Raw genomic sequence first — 18,038 nt, forward strand, 5'->3', positions numbered from 1 at the left:
GCAGCCAGTGGGCTGTCCCTACCTTCTGCACAGAGCAACTCCCTTCTCAGCTATCACAAAGAACTCTGGTCTGTTCTTGGTGACACAAGCACATCTTCAGTACAAGCTGCTGCTTCACAGTGGCTTTCTGCTTCTGGATCTGTACCAATTTTCAAGGGTACTGGAAATGGGCACGCCTGAGCACAGATGTCTGGAGCTGAACTAATCATCTGACCAGGGCATCATAGAGAAGGTGGGTCATCTTATCCTAACCCAGATGCAAGCACTAAATCATAAAGTGACAGAGTAAGTGTGGTTTCAAAACCACAATGTCTTCTAAAAATGTGCACTTAACTAATTCCATTTTCTTTCTCTCTGTGGGGCTGGGTACAAAGTCCACCAAGATCTCAGGGAAAATTCCTATGCTGTCTCCCTGCCCAAGTCCTCCACATTTTAGATGTTATAACCAACTCCCTGGTACCTTCAGTTTTGCCCTTTTTGCCCAAGATTTTATGAGGTTGCTTTGATGCCATACAACTTGCCATACAACTCCTTTTGATGCCATAAATTGCCATACAACTCCTGCCACAAGTCAGCCTCAGGCTCTGACAAGGCAACTGCTTCACACATGGATACCTTGCACACCCAGTCCTGCTGCCCCAAAGCTGATTCACGTGACTGGGAGCAACATTTCTTCTTTAAAACTGCACCCTAAATCCTTTCAGGGAAGGAGACTACATTCAGTCTCCTTCCCTGAAAGGATTTAGGGTTGTGCTGATGTTATGTGGGTTAAATGGAGTCTGAGGCATGGGAGCAAATGAGAAGATGCCTGAACAAAGCAACCCTGTTCTGGGGAAGAGACACTCCAGTGTAAAACACCAACTATATGAACAGCATCAGGCAAAATGCAATTATATATGACCGTTAACACACCAGTGCTTGTCTGAGGTATTTAGAATTTCAAGAGATGAGGTAATTGCCAGGGTCCAGGCAACCAACTCAGTCTAGAAGTTCAAGAATAAAGCGGGAATGGACCAAAGTGTTTTAAACAGCTACAGAGATTTAGTAATTTAAGGGAACAGCTCAACAGAAAAGCATAAGAAAAACTGTGCATTAAGTATCAGTTTAATCACAGACTATATACCTGAGCCTGCTTTCATCTTTAATTGGCAGTTTCTTCCTACATCTGCTTTTGTGGTGTTAGATGGCTGAAAAATAATTGCTTTAGCTTGTGTTGACATGACACCAATGACCATTATTTGTCAGCATCACTGCCTTCAGTATCACAGACAACTTAAGAAACACTTCTAAAAATAATCAAAGCATTTACATATTATCCTTTTGTGATAGAATGGATGGAAAAGAATATATGCAGCAAAACATGAGTTGATACTAAGAATTCATGATTTGATCAAATGAATACTTAAGCAAGAAGCAGACATAAATAAACATACAGCTCAAAAAAAAAATATATTAAAAGGACAGACATGCTGTGGAGAAAATTCACAGGTTTGAAGGAAACCTTTCAAATTAATTCTCAGCAGTCAGATAACACAACTTGACAGAACATGACTAATGACAACATACGCGGTCATAATAATTGAATGTTATGTTAATTATCAATAACGACACAAAATAGGCAACGCTTCCTTAATACCAATCACAGTTGAACTACTGAAGAACCACCTCCCCATGCTTGCTTTGCATGCTTGCTTTGAAACCTGCCTCCTGACGGTTTCATAGGCTGCCTCTAGCTCTTCCTTGGGAGAAAGAGGAGATAATTAAGCCCTGTCCACTTTTCTGTGGCCCAGGGCTTCATACACTGTCAATATTATCTCCCTAAAGCACACTGTGTAGTTTACACTGCAACAGTTTTTGTGTACTCCTGATTCCAGAAGACCTCCAAAAGACACATTTTATGCAGGACAAAGCAAGTTAATTCATTGCTTTATTGATTTTTTTTTCTTTTATATTTTTTTTCTTTTCTGTGTTTTGAGGTCTGTGAAAAGAGCTGTTGTGTAAAAGACAACTCCCCAGCATCTCCACTTTGTCACAGCTCATGGCTCAGTCTTGGCTGCAGGTAAAACTGGGTTACAATTCATGGGCACATTACCTTTCTTTATGAATGGAAAGATAAAGAAGCAGGTGGGAGCCAAATCCTGCCAAAAGCAAACAGCTGATAAGAGGGTAAAAAAAGGAACCTGAAATATCTTCCTGTGCACACTGACCATTACCATCTCACCCTCTGTTATTTCCCTACTTTGCATCACAGAGTATGAGACAGAGAGCAAGTACCAGAGAAAGAGGGTCCACGGGCAGGGCTGGGGGGTATGTGCAGAAAGACGGGAACACCAGAGGCTTTTCTTTCATTGGGAATGCACTTCCAAGCACCTCTGTGTGCTTGCACTTCACAAGGCAGAACGTGTATCACAGGACGCAAGTGTTGCTGTGGTAACCATCAGAAATAGCAGCACATACATACAAACCACAGACACTCCACAGCACACTCCTTTTGCTGACAGTTGCTGGAGACCCTGCATGTTCCTGAGAGGGGCTCTCTCCTTCACGCCTTATCTCCAATCACCTCCCGGAGCAGCGGGGATTAGTTGTGTTTACAATGCCTCATTCCCTTACGAGATGCTCTCAGAAAATTGTCACAGATTTAACAGTAAATCTGAAAGCTAGGTTTGGCAGTTCAGAGACAGCCCCAGCACTTCCATCTCCCTGCTCATGGTGGGCTGTAAAACAGGATGGGGAGGGGGCACTGTGGGTCTGCTCCCCTGGACATGCTTCCTCTCAGTGGTGGTGTGGGGTTCCACCACACAACAAGGTGCAGGAACAGCTCCATCCTCCTTCAGCCAGCCCTACGATCCTGTGAGTGCTGCTACAGGACTCAGAGACCAAAATGGATGAGCACGCACACTCCATTTCCGAGCCACCACCACCATCTGCTCACGGGTCTCTGAGGCCAAGCTATTTCTGAGCAACAAGCTGGGCTGTAGTTCGACAGAGAGGCCACCCCAGAGCTCCAGAAGAACCCCACCTCTGAGCATGCTGTCCATTGTGTCACTGCAGGCCCTACGATGATCCCCGCCATTTTACTTGGGCTGGGCAAACTAAGTAGCTTAATGTCATCTACAAAGAGTGACTTCTCAATCCTTGTGGGTCCCTTCCAGTTCAGGCTATTCTATGATTCAGTGGTTTCAGTGTTTTGGTACCTATGATTCTCTGCTCACCATCTTAGCCACTAAGCAATGATGAACAGCTCAGCTTTTGCTGCACTGGAAACTATACAGCTATTCCCACCTTTTGTTTATGGATGCATCTCCTCTACATTTTGTGGCATGATTTCACCAGTACAGACACAAAAGCGATACTGGCCTAGCTATAAAGGGACTGGCAATGTTGAGTCAAGCCAGTCCAGGTATGAGAGGGCTCTTTACAACTCTGCTAACACTCAGGATCTTGGCTGGGCCAACACTGGCTGTACTAAAGCTGTGTTATGTAACCTCACTGCTCTCATATTTGTTTAAGCCTCACCTGCTGTGGCTGCAGCTCCAAATGAGAACCTGACCCTTTTCTGCTACAGTAGTAAAAATAAGCTGATCTGTGACCCTTCCACTAAACACGGTACAGAGAATGCAAATGCAATTTGGGAAAGGAAACAGAAGAAAATAAAAATATTTAAAAAAATAAATAAATAAAACCACAAAAAACAGTGACTGGCCTGAAAATTTAGAGCACTTCCAGGATACCTGCAAGCACCTGAGTGTTGTTAGACCAGTTTTTTGAATGAAACTGCATTCTGCAGTTTCTTTTAGCACAGACATGTCTAAATGTTGAAGATAGTAAATGAAATGTGCATAAGATCATTCCTGGGCCTAATGTCAACACAACTGCCCCTTTCTACACTACTGACCCATTTTACACTCCAAAACAGGCTGGGTTATATCTGAGATGTCTACTGGGAATGATCGCTGGCCTATCCTTACTCCTGAACTGTCAGGGAGAGACCCAGCCGTTTTCATCCACAACCAGGAGCAGAACCTGCGCTGACAATGAGATAGGAGAGACAGATGAGGTCCAGCCTGGCGAATGTCTCCTGGCACTGCTGAGCTGACAAGTACAGGCATCACCTAGGGGTGATGGCAGATAGGACTGAAAAATTCATGTACAAAGGCAAACACAAGAAGGAAGTAAATGGTGACTGAATGACTGAATGGAGCATAACAGGGGATCTAAAGAGAGGCTCGTAGGACCCAGAAGAGATACAGGGCCAGCTGGACTCAGCAGTCCATGGTCAGACCAGAGAGCTTGTTCAAGAGAGAAATGATGGCAAGGCACTGCCCTTCTGAAGAGGTGTATTGAAATCATTTCTGCAATGGCAGCTGCCAGCTTGGGTATCTCCTGGCCCCTGTTCAGGATGTTTCTTTTTTTTTGATCAGCAACAGAAAAATAGAGATAACTTGGATCCACTTGTATTTTGACAGAATGTGGCACAATTTAAGGCTTGAGAAGGCATTTGAGTTTGTCCTCACCCCTCCTCCAACCACTCTAACACTTCAGTCTTGGTTTGAACCCCACAGTCCAGAACTCAGGTCTGGACCTCAACCCAAATACAGACATTAGTGGAAGGAGAGACTACTTGGATTTGCCAAGCCTGAGAGCAAATGAGCATGAACTACAGAAAACCTGGACTGATCTTGATTCCCCAAAGTTTTAAAGACAGTGATGGAGGTTATCTCACCAAAATTCATTTGATAAAAGATTTAAAGATAGGTAGTGAAGAGCAGATAGAATGCACAGCAAAGAAAAATGGGTATTTCTCCTTTCATGTACACCTAGGAATGAAAAGATACTGTAGCTGGAAGGCAAAGTAGTCTTTTTCTTTACTGAAGCAGAGGCTTAGTGCCAAATGCTTTTGTGAGCCTAGAACGGACAATATGTCTGTTACAGGACAGTATATATCTCTTGCTTGAAGCTAAGTTTGGTGGTGAAGCGCACAGAAAAAGGCTCCATTGTGTTTATGATGCAGTAAGAAGTGCTGTGCCAACGTCTGGATCTCATACGGTTTTGCTCTAGGAGCTCACTATTATTCAATTTAGTACATGAAGCTGACTCAGTGAAGCAACAACCTATGAAAATGGGAAGATGCTCAAGAATTAAATTAACATGATTGCAAAGAGAGGGAAATGACATTTCAGCTAATGGATGAAGACTACAATTAAATTGGGAATATCTAATGTCTGAATTCTTCCCTGCATCATTTCATTCAGATCTACAGCTGTAAACATGTAAACAAATTTACTGTTTCTTTGCCATTAGGCTGAAAAACATCATTTGGTGATTTTGATGGTCACTGCCCTGGCAAAAAGCTTCAAAATAGGGCTAGAGAGGGAAACCCAGCAGACACAGCTTATGCCAGCACATACTTAGTGCTCCTTGATGTGCAGAGCTCTTTTCTCCCTACACAAATGAGACTGCACGCACCAGAGACCTGACTTTCACAACCCCAATCACTTTTCCTTCTCTGTGACAATCAGGTCCAACAGAGAACCTCCCTTCATCAGCTCCTCAGTCACCTCTGTGAGGACATTTTCACCAAAGCCCTCCATAATCCTCCTGTGCCCTGCTGTGTGGCCCCTCCAGCAGTTATTAGGGTGGCTGAAACCCCCTGTGAGGAGCATCTCAGCTTCCTAAAGTGTTCTCTTCCACCCTAGAGAGAAGAACAGAAGATATTTCCTACCTAGGAGTGGCGTGTAAGGCAGGTTAGAATAATCACTCCTCAGGTGCCCACAGCTATTGACAAGAACTCTGCTTGCAACAAGCTCATCATATAGAAACAGGCTTATTATTCCCCCACCTGTGGGAGAGCGTGGCCATGGGGGTCGACAAGCCCCATGGTTGGTGATGACATCAGACTCTTAACCATGAGGCCATCAGGAATGTAAAGAGTTTAGAGGGAACAAAGAAGGATGATTCAGGAGACACCTTGCCATCTGGGGTTGCTGTTCTCTGGCCATTAAGGCATGGAAGTTGCTGGGTGTTTGCGGGGGCAAAGTTGGAAAAGTACTGCTGTGGGGCAAATAGTATAGGAAGGGAGCCTGTCCTCCAGATGGGAATGCAACAAGGAAGAATGAAGATATGCCCATCAATATGAAAGATGAAGTTAGGTCTCAGTAAGAGAGAGCTAATGTTATGTCATCAATAAAGCAGTAGCAGGTTACTGATCCTGAAAGAACCCTGGTGTCCGAGTGATCACTACACCACACCCACTTAGTGGAGGCATAATAAATTCATGACCTGACATGATTTCCCTCCCTGGTATTGCCTACCTTCATCAGTCACTAGGATGAGCAGTGACACTACGATGTGTCACATCACACACATCAGGACAGCAGGGAAAACAGGAAATCAGACATACAACATCCATGCCAAGACCCCACCAGTAAACTTACTAAACACCCTCTTGAGAACAGTTAAGGCTTTGCTACCACACCTGTGGGGAGACTGTAGGGGCCTTCACTGCTCAGACAGCAGGATAATTTTCCACTTCCAGTTCCTACCTGCTTTTTTCACGTCAGGGATTTCTCCTACCTGAAGCAGCTCTTTTCCCCTTTGCTATAGTCCTGAGCACACAACCTTGCTCTGTTCTGCTAAATTTCATCCTGTTTGGACTACTCCAGGCCTATAGTCTTCCCCAGCTGTCCTGCATCACATTTCAATCTTCATCTGTATTGACAATACTTCTCTTAATAATATACCAGTGCAAATCCATTAACACTTTTTTTTTTTTTTGAGCCAAGGCGATGTCTTAAGTGAGACTAGTCCCTTGACTATTCTTTGGGAGTTCTGCTGGCAACATTTAACTTCTACAGCTTTGCTGATACACTCCTGGGTGGCACCTGCAGCTTTACTACAGCTCTCATTAATTAGAGCTGCTGCACTTCAGAGAATCACAGAACAAAACTGGAAGAGACCTCTGGAGGTAATCTGGTCCAACCTTCCTGGCTCAAGGAGGGCCAGCAAGTTTATTTCCTCTTAAAAGTCAGTGACCTTTGCAGTGCTAACTATCTGATAGGCCTGATCTATCTTCAGCAAATTCCTAATACAACTGTTACTGTTACTTACATTTCTTACTTATTTTGCCCTTCAAAGCTTGTTCTGAAACTTTGCATATTACTGAGTTAAGACCAGTCTGCTCCAGTAATTTGTCTGTTTTAGAAATATATGCTAAATAATCTGTTATTTTCTAGTCAGATGGCAGCCTCTGATTTGACAGATTCATTACAAAAGCTTGCAATGGATTCATAGTTTCTTCCACCGCTGTTTAAATATTCTGGGATACAGATTATCCAGCCCTCTGAGTTGAACACATTATTCTCTTTGATCTGATTTTCCTCCTACTTTTAATAAATCTTGTTTTCAAGAAAAGTATGTTTGTGTGGGTGTTTTGAACATCAAGCCCTCAAGGACACAAAGTCTTCTAACCCTGGAAGAAAACTGTCACCGAGACTCCCTCAGCCAAAATATTCCAAGCAGGGACCAGAGAGTCACAAGTGACTTGGGAAGATGCTGTTAGAGGAATGGCACGGATCTGGATGCTGGGCCTGCTGGTAGCAGGGCTCATCTTCCACAGAGCTGCACCACAGGAGATAGGAGATTGTTCAACTGTGCATGGGGTTTTACATGAGCTGGAAAGATGTCAGCTGCAGAGGGCAGAGCCCTGCTGGACCTTGGTCTATCTCCTAGCAGTGGTACCTGGCTGCTGCCTACCTCCAAGTTCACAGAACTTGCCATAAGGAACAAATTGACAATTAGCTCTATCTCCCCTTTAAAACTGAACGCTACCCCTCTTCCAATGCATGGAAGGCTTTGGAGAGGAAGGTGGTACCTGGTGTATGTGTAAAACTGCATGTAACACCAAGTGCTACAGGCCTGGGGCTCCTGCACCATCCTTTCCTAGGACAATGCCCTAATGAGGTCTGTTTTCCCACCAATCCAGCCCTACGGACATAGCTGGGAAGGTGGGAAACATGAAGGAACCAAGGGATTGGTGCATATGAAGGATGCCCAAGAGGTGACAACCCTCTGCCCAGACGAGCCCCAGTGCTGCAGCAAGGAGACACTGCACATGGCAGCACAGTTTAGTTGGGACCCGCACTGCTCACAGTGGTCACAGTGCTGCAGTTGCCAGGCACCCCTCACATATTTCAGAGAAACTCAGGCAAGAGAACAGGCTGTAAACAAATGCTCAGTCCAACTGCCAGATCTCCTCCTGCTTGAATATGCTTCCTGTGTGACACCCAGGACCCCCAGGTCTCTGCACAATCTGCTAGAGATGCTCCATGTAAGCACATCCACCTCTCAGAGAAGTCCTGTGTGAACCTGCAGGAGGGGAAGTGCTTTTCTCTGCCCAAGCTGGCTATCCCCTTCCAAGTGACATATCACAAGCCTTTGTGAAATGAGCTGGTTTCCATCACCCAAAAGTCTGCATGTAACTCCATCTCACACCTTAAAAAGTAAGAAAAAAGAGAGTTTCTTTTTCCTTGGGGCAAAAGAAATATATAGCATTTGGAAACTCTTAAAAAGAAAACCTGTTTTCTCAGTAAATGACCTGCAAGTGTATCCCACAGCTTGTAACATGACAGATCCTGCATTTCTCACAACCTTATTAATAAAAATACAAACACTATTTACATTTTCTTCCAACCCAAGAGAAACATTAAGGTGGTGGTGGAGGGGCAAGATACTAATATGCGCATTTATTCACACTTACCTGTTTTTTTCCTGATGTTCTTCATGGATTTTCAGCATGCCAAAGCAGTGGGATTTCATGCTTGACAAAATCTGCTTTAAAAGCTTTTTGTTTTGCTTTGTTGTTTGTTTGTTTGTTTGTTTTGTCTCATTTTCTTACCCACGGAGATGAAGACCGTTTCAACTGCTGTTAACAGACCTTAGCTACCTAACAAGAGACCAAACCTTTGCTGGCTACTGCCTGCTGGGCACTAGCAGAGAGCTATGGCCCAAAAAGAGCACACTAAAGCTGGCCAGCATGCTTCTGGTAGATTTTTCTTAGAAGATGATATCAATTTGTCAAAACTGAAACTTAGAGGCCAAGGGCTAGCTTTGGTTTCTGTACCTTTTTTTTTTTTTTTTTTTAAGACGTTTTGAAATGGTCACTCAGCCTGTACTGGAGATATTTAGTGAAAGTGATTTCCAGTGATGGGAATTAAACACCTTCAGGAGTGGGGTGAGTCAACAGATGTGCACCCTCCTCAGGTTCCTTTCTGCACCTCAGCTCTCCCACCCATACAGCCACAACTCTTGCCACACAGTCTGAATGCAGACTTAGAAACTGTTCTTGCTGCTTCAGAATCAACTTTTTCTGCTGCCTCTATCTTGTAATGATCAAACAACACGTTAACCAGGTATGGTGTAGCTGCTTGACAGCCCCAGAGATCAGTTCTGTAGTGAAACTTGCTGCAGAGGGTAACCTCCTAATTTGCCTCCTATGATGCTGGTTTCCTTTCGGCGGGTAACACTGGCCAGTCATTACAATTCATAAAGAATCAGTCCCACATCAGCAGCCCTTCCTGACGTAAGAACAGTGATCCTGCTACTGCAAAACAGTAAGACCTTCCCATCTGTTTCAATGTCGCTTAATAACTGATTCCCACAAACATAATTCCCCGACTCCGTATTACTCATAGTACTTGACTATCATTATTTCTGGTTCCAATCAAAGACCGGTAATGAACTACATGCGTAAAAGCCATTTAGGTGAGCATATCAAGCGTTTGTCTTGGAAAGCGTATGTATGGGTTTATATGAGACAGCAAGTTCAGTGGTTATCAGGGGAGCTTTACTCCATGTTACCTGAAGAGTTGATCAGTGGACAATAAAGTGCAGAAGTGAACCTAACAGCTGAACAATTTGTTGTCTGCTCAACAGCAAATGGGAAGTCTGGATGTAGCTGTCCTGTGGGTGGCATACAGCCTCCAAACAATGAGTTTGATTAACGTGGGTAAAATTACCCTGACTGCCTCTTGAGATCTGCTCTGTCCCACTCTCTTATTATTATTGTGATGACTTATAAATTCTGGGGCATTTTTTGTATATCGAGTTGTCTGTGTCGTTCCAGGTCCTGTGTAACCGATCTACAAACACTCCTGAAGCTGTAAGGTATCTGTCATCAAAAGCCTCAAAGGAAAGACCTTGTCAAATAAACTGCCATATGGCAAATATTTGCCATGATCCACCTATGACTGAAATGACAGGATCCCCCTTCGTGGGATTCTCATTCATTCCTGCTGTGATGAGTTTGGATACTGTGTCGTGGTTCCGCTCGAGTGGGCAGCCGAGCTCCACCACAGCCGCTCTCTCACTCCCCCTCCTCAAAGAGGAATGGGGAGAAAATATGTGAAAAGGGCTCAAGGATTGAGATAAGGACGAGAAAATCACGCAGTAATTATTGTAACGGGCAAAACAGACTCGGCATAAGGAGATAGTAAGATTTATTGCCTACAACTAACAAGCGAGAGAAGTGAGAAAACGAAGGAAAAAGCAAACCAAAAGCACCTTCCCCCCCATCCACCCTCTTCCACCTCCTCCCCCCGAGCGGCGCAGGGGAACGGGGGAATGGGGGTTATGGTCAGTCTACAGCACTTCTTCTCTGCCGCTCCTTCTCGGTCACTCTCGTCCCCTGTGCTGTGGGGTCCCACCCACGGGATGCAGTCCTTGATGAACTGATCCTGCGTGGGCTTCCCACAGGCAGCAGCTCTTCCAGAACTGCTCCAGATATGGGTCCGTACCACGGGGTCCATCCCTCAGGAGAAAACTGCTCCAACCTGGCTCCCCTACGGGCAGCAGCTCCTGCCAGGTCACCTGCTCCTGCGTGGTCTCCTCTCCACGGGCTACAGGTCCGGCCCGGAATCTGCTCCGGCAGGGGTCTTCCACAGGCGGCAGCCTCCGTCGGTGCAGGGCCACCTGCTCCACCGTGGTCTCCTCCACGGGCTGCAGCGTGGAACCCTGCTCCACCGTGGTACTCCATGGGCTGCAGGGGGACATCCTGCTTCACCACGGTCCTCACCACAGGCCACAGGGGACTTCTGCTCCGGCGCCTGGAGCACCTCTCCCCCTCCTTCTACACTGACCTTGGTGCAAGGCTGTTCTCTCACTCCCTTGACTCTCCCGGCTGCTGTGTGGCGCAGCGTTTTTTCCCTGTCTTAAATATGCTCTCACAGAGGCGCAAAACAACGTCGCTTATTGGCTCGGATCTGGAAAACAATGGGGCCCTTCCCAAACATGGGGCAGCTTCTAGATCTTTCTCACAGAAACCACCCCTATGGCTCCCTGCTACCAAAACCTTGCCACGTAAACCCACTACATACTGATTTATCAATATCTGGAGTGGTCAGCATTTCAGCCTCAAAAAAAACATTTGTTCAACCTTGCAAAAAAGTTTGCCCAGAGGGCCATCTGATTTCAGATGGATTTCTGCTGACCACAAAAGAGTTGAGACCAACCCGCCCAATTTAGGGGATACCTACTTAGCACCTCAGGTTGCTCTCCCTTCCCTTTTCCTCATTTTACATAAAGATCAAAGCCTTGGAAAGAAATGGGGACATGAAGTGAAATACAGCGGCACAATCTGGAGTGGAGCAGCTTGGCCCTTCTGTGTGACAGGTAAGATCCATTGCCCTGTTGTCACTCCACAGGCCTAACCAACAACACCAAAGGCAGGAACTGGAGAGAAATGGCACTGCCTGCCTCAAACACTCGCTTGATGTTCCCAAGTCTGTCCTGAGAGTGAACCAACACACGACACCCATCTCCCCGTGGGGCCCTGCCTGGCTTGCTCAGAAGGTTGGTGACTATGAAAACATGAAGAAAGAGCTCTGATCTCTGTTTTTAATCAGCCTTGTCTACATTACTTTCTGCTAAACCAGTCACAATATTATACTAGGATGTCTATGTGTATGATTTTTTTTCAGTTTTGTGACCACAGCAGAGAAAATCCCAGGTGACTGACTGACCCCAGTGAGACCCGGTGCTGGCATCCAGCAGCCTGTCCTCACTGCCACTGCCATGCCTCCTGAATTTGCGTTATGCAGTATTTGCTTCAAAACCTGCTAGCAGCCAGCTGCATTAAACTCCTCTGTCAGCTCCCAGGGGAACCTGTCTGCTCTGTGCCACTGGAGATAGTCACACTTGGCAGGTGTTTCTGGAAAGCCAGTTAGCTCGACCATCAAAATCCTTCTTTCATACAAATCTCATTTCTGCAGCTCTTCTGATTTCACATTCAGGGTCCACTGAGACCTTTTACTGATTGCTTTGCCTACCAGAGATATGAATGGGTGAAACAAAAACACTGAGGCCAATACTACTCATCTGCTAGTACTGAATCAACAGACATGGACACTAAGTTAAAAGAGATCCTATATAGCAAATATTCCCCATTAGAGGGGAACAAAAAAAAAAAAAAAAAAAAGTTCACGTTGCAGTACTGAATGGAAGACATTTTATAAAGCTGCTTAGTTTTACCACCATCTCAAGTGCGGAGGCTAGCATTGCAGCTGTCTATGTTAAAAGCCCTGGAAAAGCTCAGAATTGTCTACCTTGGAGGAAGCTTGCAGCAAGAGCATGAAGAAAGATCAAAATATCAGTGGCATTTAATTCAAAAACCAAAATCAGGCCCATAGGCTCATACCAGGACTCCAAGCACTGTCTTAACCTAAACCTTATACAAACAATTCAGTGATAATAAATGTTTATAAAATCCATATCAAGGAAATCAAGGGGATTCCCAAGACCTGCAAAAAAAGCTAGCATCACTGACTGCATATTAGCAAACCAAAGCACTCACGGAATAAGTGACTTTGGAGAGCACGTGGTGAAGACAGAACTCCCCTCGCACCCTAAGACTTGGCAACATTTTGCTGAGTTCTGAAGACAGCTTTAAGCATCTACCTGTTTTGGGATGCATAACGACAACACCTCCACTGCAGATAGCCTCTGCCTTTCCTGCGGCAGAGCACATATTCTTTTTGCTCATTTAAATACATAGCAGGTTTTGAGTGGTCAAAAGAGAACCATCTAACAGCTCTCAGGAAACGTTCTTAATGTATTTGTGGAGCAAATAAAACCATAGTCAAGGGTAGCACAGCCTTCTCTCAGAGGACTCCCTTCAACTACACACTCCATAGAGGGCTCAAGAGCAAGAGAACCAAGATGACAAAGTCTGATAAAAACAGATAACAACAAGAAACAGGTGGAAACTGGCAGTTTTGAACATGCAGATAATGTCTTGTCCCATCTCCCACCAGACAGGAATGATAGCCTGCCCTTGTTAATTTGATCAGCACCAGGAAACATGGGAAGATGGCAAAGCTGTTTCCAAAGACACCGTACCTGAAGGATGACCCAGTGACCCTCCTTTGCAGCCAGATCTAGAGCTTGTTCAGCAACTACCTCTTGACCTTGTCCAAGGGAGACATTGTGGAAATTCCTGTTGTTAAACGTATAACCAAGTTTTTTCCCTGAAAACAAACAAACAAACAAACAAACAAAGAATGTTCAGCACTTTTTAACTGGAATGGCATGCAGCACAGCCAAGCTCAGGCAGCAGCAGCCTGGCTGAGTTCAGCCTTATCTAAAACCCTCACAGAAGAGCTATCACGCTTCTTACAAGAGTTATCTTGTCTCTCACACACTCCTTGCCAAAGCACTGAAAACAGCAGTGGCTTCTTCCAAACTACTTTTAATTACTGAGCAGCATCAATACAAAGGTACATTATTACAAAGTGCCTCTTGTTTAAAGAACACTATTCCCCTGAAACCTTGTATAAAAACGTATTTTACAGTTGTAGAAATTAAAATAGAATCATAGAATCATAGAATATCCTGAGTTGGAAGGGACCCTTAAGGATCATCAAGTCCAACTCTTGACACCGCACAGGTCTACCCAAAAGTTCAGGCCATGTGCCTAAGTGCACAGTCCAATCTCTTCTTAAATTCAGACAGGCTCGGTGCAGTGACCACTTCCCTGGGGAGCCTGTTCCAGTGTGCAACCACCCTCTCTCTGTGAAGAACCCCCTCCTGATGTCAAGCCTAAATTTCCCCTGCCTCAGCTTAACCCCATTCCCACGGGTCCTGTCACTGGTGTTAATGGAGAAAAGGTCTCCTGCCTCTCGACACCCCCTTACGAGGAAGTTGTAGACTGTGATGAGGTCTCCCCTCAGCCTCCTCTTCTCCAGGAAGAAGTAATTTCCTACTGATTAAATAGTCTTTTAACAAGATATCATTCAGTGGGGAAATGTGCCATGTGAATGTATGCTCAAACCAGCAGTGAGGTTAAGAACCCTTTTGGTTTTGAGCAGGCAGCAGAAACAAAATCTGTGTGAAAGTCTTGTGACCTAGACCAAGGCTTCCTGGTTTCTCAAATTTAAGAATCAGCCACCCCTCTGTTTTCATCTTGGATTTTGGCTGTGTAGAGATGCCACCAGTTGTACTGCTATGTTTGTAGGAAGGCCCATGGCTGGCAGGCTGCAGCAGATCCCATCAGAAAGGGTGCTCCAGGACCTGCAGGACCATTGGAGACCACCTCATTCACCAGGGCCCACACAGTGCACAGTGGGAACCCCAAAGACCATATCTTTTAATATACTGCTCTGTAGGAAAGATTGCAACTATTTAGTGTCTTTTTATTTTGTCCCTGATGCTCCTCTGGGCTCCTCCTTTGGAGGATGAGCACTGCGTTGTGCTCCCGCAGGGAAGCAACCCCACAAACATCCATGCTGGCACCGTGCAGAGCGGCAGGATGCATTCAGCACAGCCAGGGAGCCCCCATGTGCTGTTCTCTTGGTGTTGCCTACACATATTTCTACAGGCAGACAGCATACGCACCCTTAATTCCTGCTGAAAGCAGATAAGTTTTATAGTAAAACAAGGAAAAGATTCGTCTAACAAGACTGAGGATGCAGCTCGTGGTACAAGATTGGAAACAGATGGGGATATACATAAATATCCAAACCCTTCCATTTGCTCAGGTTTTCTGCTTAGCCTTACTACAGAAAAACCCATAGGACACAGCATTACCCATATTTGAGAACTTCCAATTTTCTTTCTCACCATCTCTGGTTGCTACCAACATTGAGAGCTGCTGATCCACTCCTCACAGAGTAACTCTGCCCTCAGGACTCATCCTCTCAAGAAGGGATGGGGAAAATTTACAGAAGGTAGGTACTGCTCTAAACCAGGTGGTTAATAATGTAAATAAAACACAGTTTTTATTTCCCCATCATGGATAGGAACAGACTTCAGAGGGACACACAGTGAGCCTTCACTGGCTGCCTCACAAAAGACGATGCCAGACTTCCTCCTTGCTGGAGGGGAGAGGAGAGAGCACAGTGCAGGTAGACTGTCCTCAGCAGGGTCACAGGAAGCTTTCCGAGACCAACAGTGTTTGCTTCAGGGTCCTCCCCATATTGCAAAGGAAAGGCCCCATGAGAGGGCAGCATCTGGAAGAAGTCATCTTCCATTCAAAAGACTTATCAAGTCAGACATGCACTTTAATAAAACTTAATGAAGGACAGAGAAAATACTGAATAATAAATCTGGACCAAGCCCCAGCGAGGCAGACTTGAAGGCTAGTGTAGCTGCACTAAAGCAATAGTTTCAATTTGTTTATTTTTTTTTTTCACTTACACTTGCTGTAACTTTTCTAGCTGACTAACCCCAGGTGCTCAACTACACATATCTTTACAATTCCGATTAAACCACTCATGGCTGGCTTTTAGTGCTCGATCTCCCGCACAAGAAAATATCACAGGAGAGACAGGATCACCAATGTGGCTCCAATGGGAAGCCAGGCACAAGACAACACCTTCCTCATGGAGTCCCCTTCAATTTACAGTAATGAGACCTGATATCAGGGCAGAAAGAGATCAAAATACAGTGCAAAGCCCAGGAGCTGCCCATGACCAAATACCACGATCTAGCCTGGGATTGACTTGGACATTATTAGGGAGGACCCAGAACATGCATCACAGAGAGGAAAATGAACCCACAGCTCAGGAAGGAAGTCGTCAGCCACCTCTCATCTGAATGATGGTTTAGTTCTGTGTTACTGGTGACTCTGCTGGGGCTGCCAGCCCTGCTGAGGTTTAGTCTAGAGACCTGCCTGCTGAAAACTGGCCAACAGCTCTGCTGATTGTCTGATAAGTAATTCATACAGTTTAGATGTACGTTAGCACTGGGGCTTGACCACGAGCAATGGTCTTAGAGATGTGGGTATTACATGACTGGAAAAGGAGAAAGGGAGAAAAGACATCTGATGAACACAGTGGCAACCTGGAGCAGCCCTAAAGCAATACCCAAGGGTATCTGGCCCTCTGCTCCAGAAGGATGGAGCTCCTCTGCTGCAACAGTCTCAAAAGAAGTGACTGCAGTGACCTAAATTTGGCAGTGGTCCAGCAAGAAGCTGACCCCATTTCCTGATGTACTGTAATTGCCATGTTCAGGCTGAAAATCATAATGCATACACAGTGGAGCTGAGACCTGAAGCAAAAGTCTGTATGTTGGTAGCTTCAGAGCACAGGCACTGACTACAGCACTTGATGTTCCACAACAATCACTGGCTTCTCAAACAAGGCAACTCAGCGATGCCACTTTGGCTATGAAGCCAGCTGACAGCACTACATCATAACATCCACACCAAAAACAAGTCAGGAAGGATGGGATTAAAAAACAGAAACTCTGCCACTAACCAGCAGAATGTTACAGGGAGCTGTTGCTTATTTTTAGCTATCTGACAGCATATTAGATATCTCTGATGTAAGTTATAGGTTGTGTACAAGACCAACTCAGAGATTGTTGCTGTGTGAACCACACTGGGAACCTCAGAACTGCAGGAAAGAGACAAGTTTAAATCAAACTTTAGATAAAAATCCAAAAGTCTTTAAAAAAAAAAAAAAAAAGAGAGAGAAACAATCACATAGTCTCACAATTATCTGTTATTTACCAGATTACTCCATTATCCACAAACAGATGAGAAAAAAAATAAAAAATAAATAAAAATAAAATGTCATGCCAAGATAATTATGCAGAAGATAAAACACAATTCTGTGGTATGCTTACAGACATGATTTATTTACCTTGTTTCTCCACATCCTTCAGTGGGTCAACTCCTGGAGACAGGATAAAAAACATTGGGGTTGCAGGTCCTGACTCCTCAAAGGATGTTGCAAAATCCAGGGGTCTCCCTACCACATATTTACTGCCAAGCTTTTTTTCTACAAAATCTCTGCCGGAAAGAAAAAGAATTTTTCTAGTCTACTATTGTTCAGGAAAGAAAGATTCCCCTGCAAATAATTAATTCATTTTAATTTTGCTGATTCAAACAAATCAAATTTCATGAAAAAAATGGGTATAAAATCATTTTAGAGAGGGTCTGCAGAGTGGGCTCTGGGACCTCTCACTGTCAACATTTGGTACGTTTAACAGATGTAAAATGACACATGGCACACAAGTATCTGACAAATAACAAAATGATATGGACAAACAGTGGGACCTACCCACCCAGCACTGTGTGAAGAAGTTCAATACAGTTCAGTACTGGCTTGGTTCTGACACAGATATCACAGGGGAGAAGAAATAGTTAAGTTAATGTATAGAAAACTGCTGCATACTTTGTAATCCATACAGCATTTGAGAGGCAACAGCATTACTTCAGATGTATCACCAAAAGCCACAAAAAGTCTGTGTGATTTAGAAAATTACTTTGTTCTGGAAGGATAAAAGGGAAGAGCTCTAAGAATATCCAGCACATGCAGCTTAGCCTCTGCATGAGAACTGCAAGGAAAAATACAACTGAGCATCAGGAGCTGCCTAAACAGTAGGCAGCATATCGAGAACGTTCAGGGTGAATTTCCATGGGGTGAGCTTACCAAAAATCACTGCTTTACAAAAAGATGACACAGTGAACATTGATTCAAAGGAAGAGGCATTATATTCAAACCCCAGGAAGGAGCAGTTGCTTTTATAGCAAAGGTGCATGA

The 18,038-nt window shown here is 44.7% G+C and overlaps 1 protein-coding gene across 1 annotated transcript in view; it reads right to left on the bottom strand.

Moving 5' to 3' along the window:
* The window catches only part of DNAH9 (dynein axonemal heavy chain 9), a gene marked incomplete at both ends in the record, with an annotated part of 197,253 nt that overhangs the window by 25,779 nt on the left and 153,436 nt on the right, over nucleotides 1–18,038 (bottom strand). Inside the window, 2 exons of the mRNA XM_084298353.1 lie at nucleotides 13,393–13,520; nucleotides 17,136–17,284. Coding sequence (XP_084154479.1) covers nucleotides 13,393–13,520; nucleotides 17,136–17,284 — 277 coding nt within the window. The remainder of the gene's footprint in view (nucleotides 1–13,392; nucleotides 13,521–17,135; nucleotides 17,285–18,038) is intronic.

Source organism: Netta rufina (assembly GCF_964035555.1).
Source record: "Netta rufina genome assembly, chromosome: 19".
In the NCBI taxonomy this organism is placed as follows: Eukaryota; Metazoa; Chordata; class Aves; order Anseriformes; family Anatidae; genus Netta; species Netta rufina.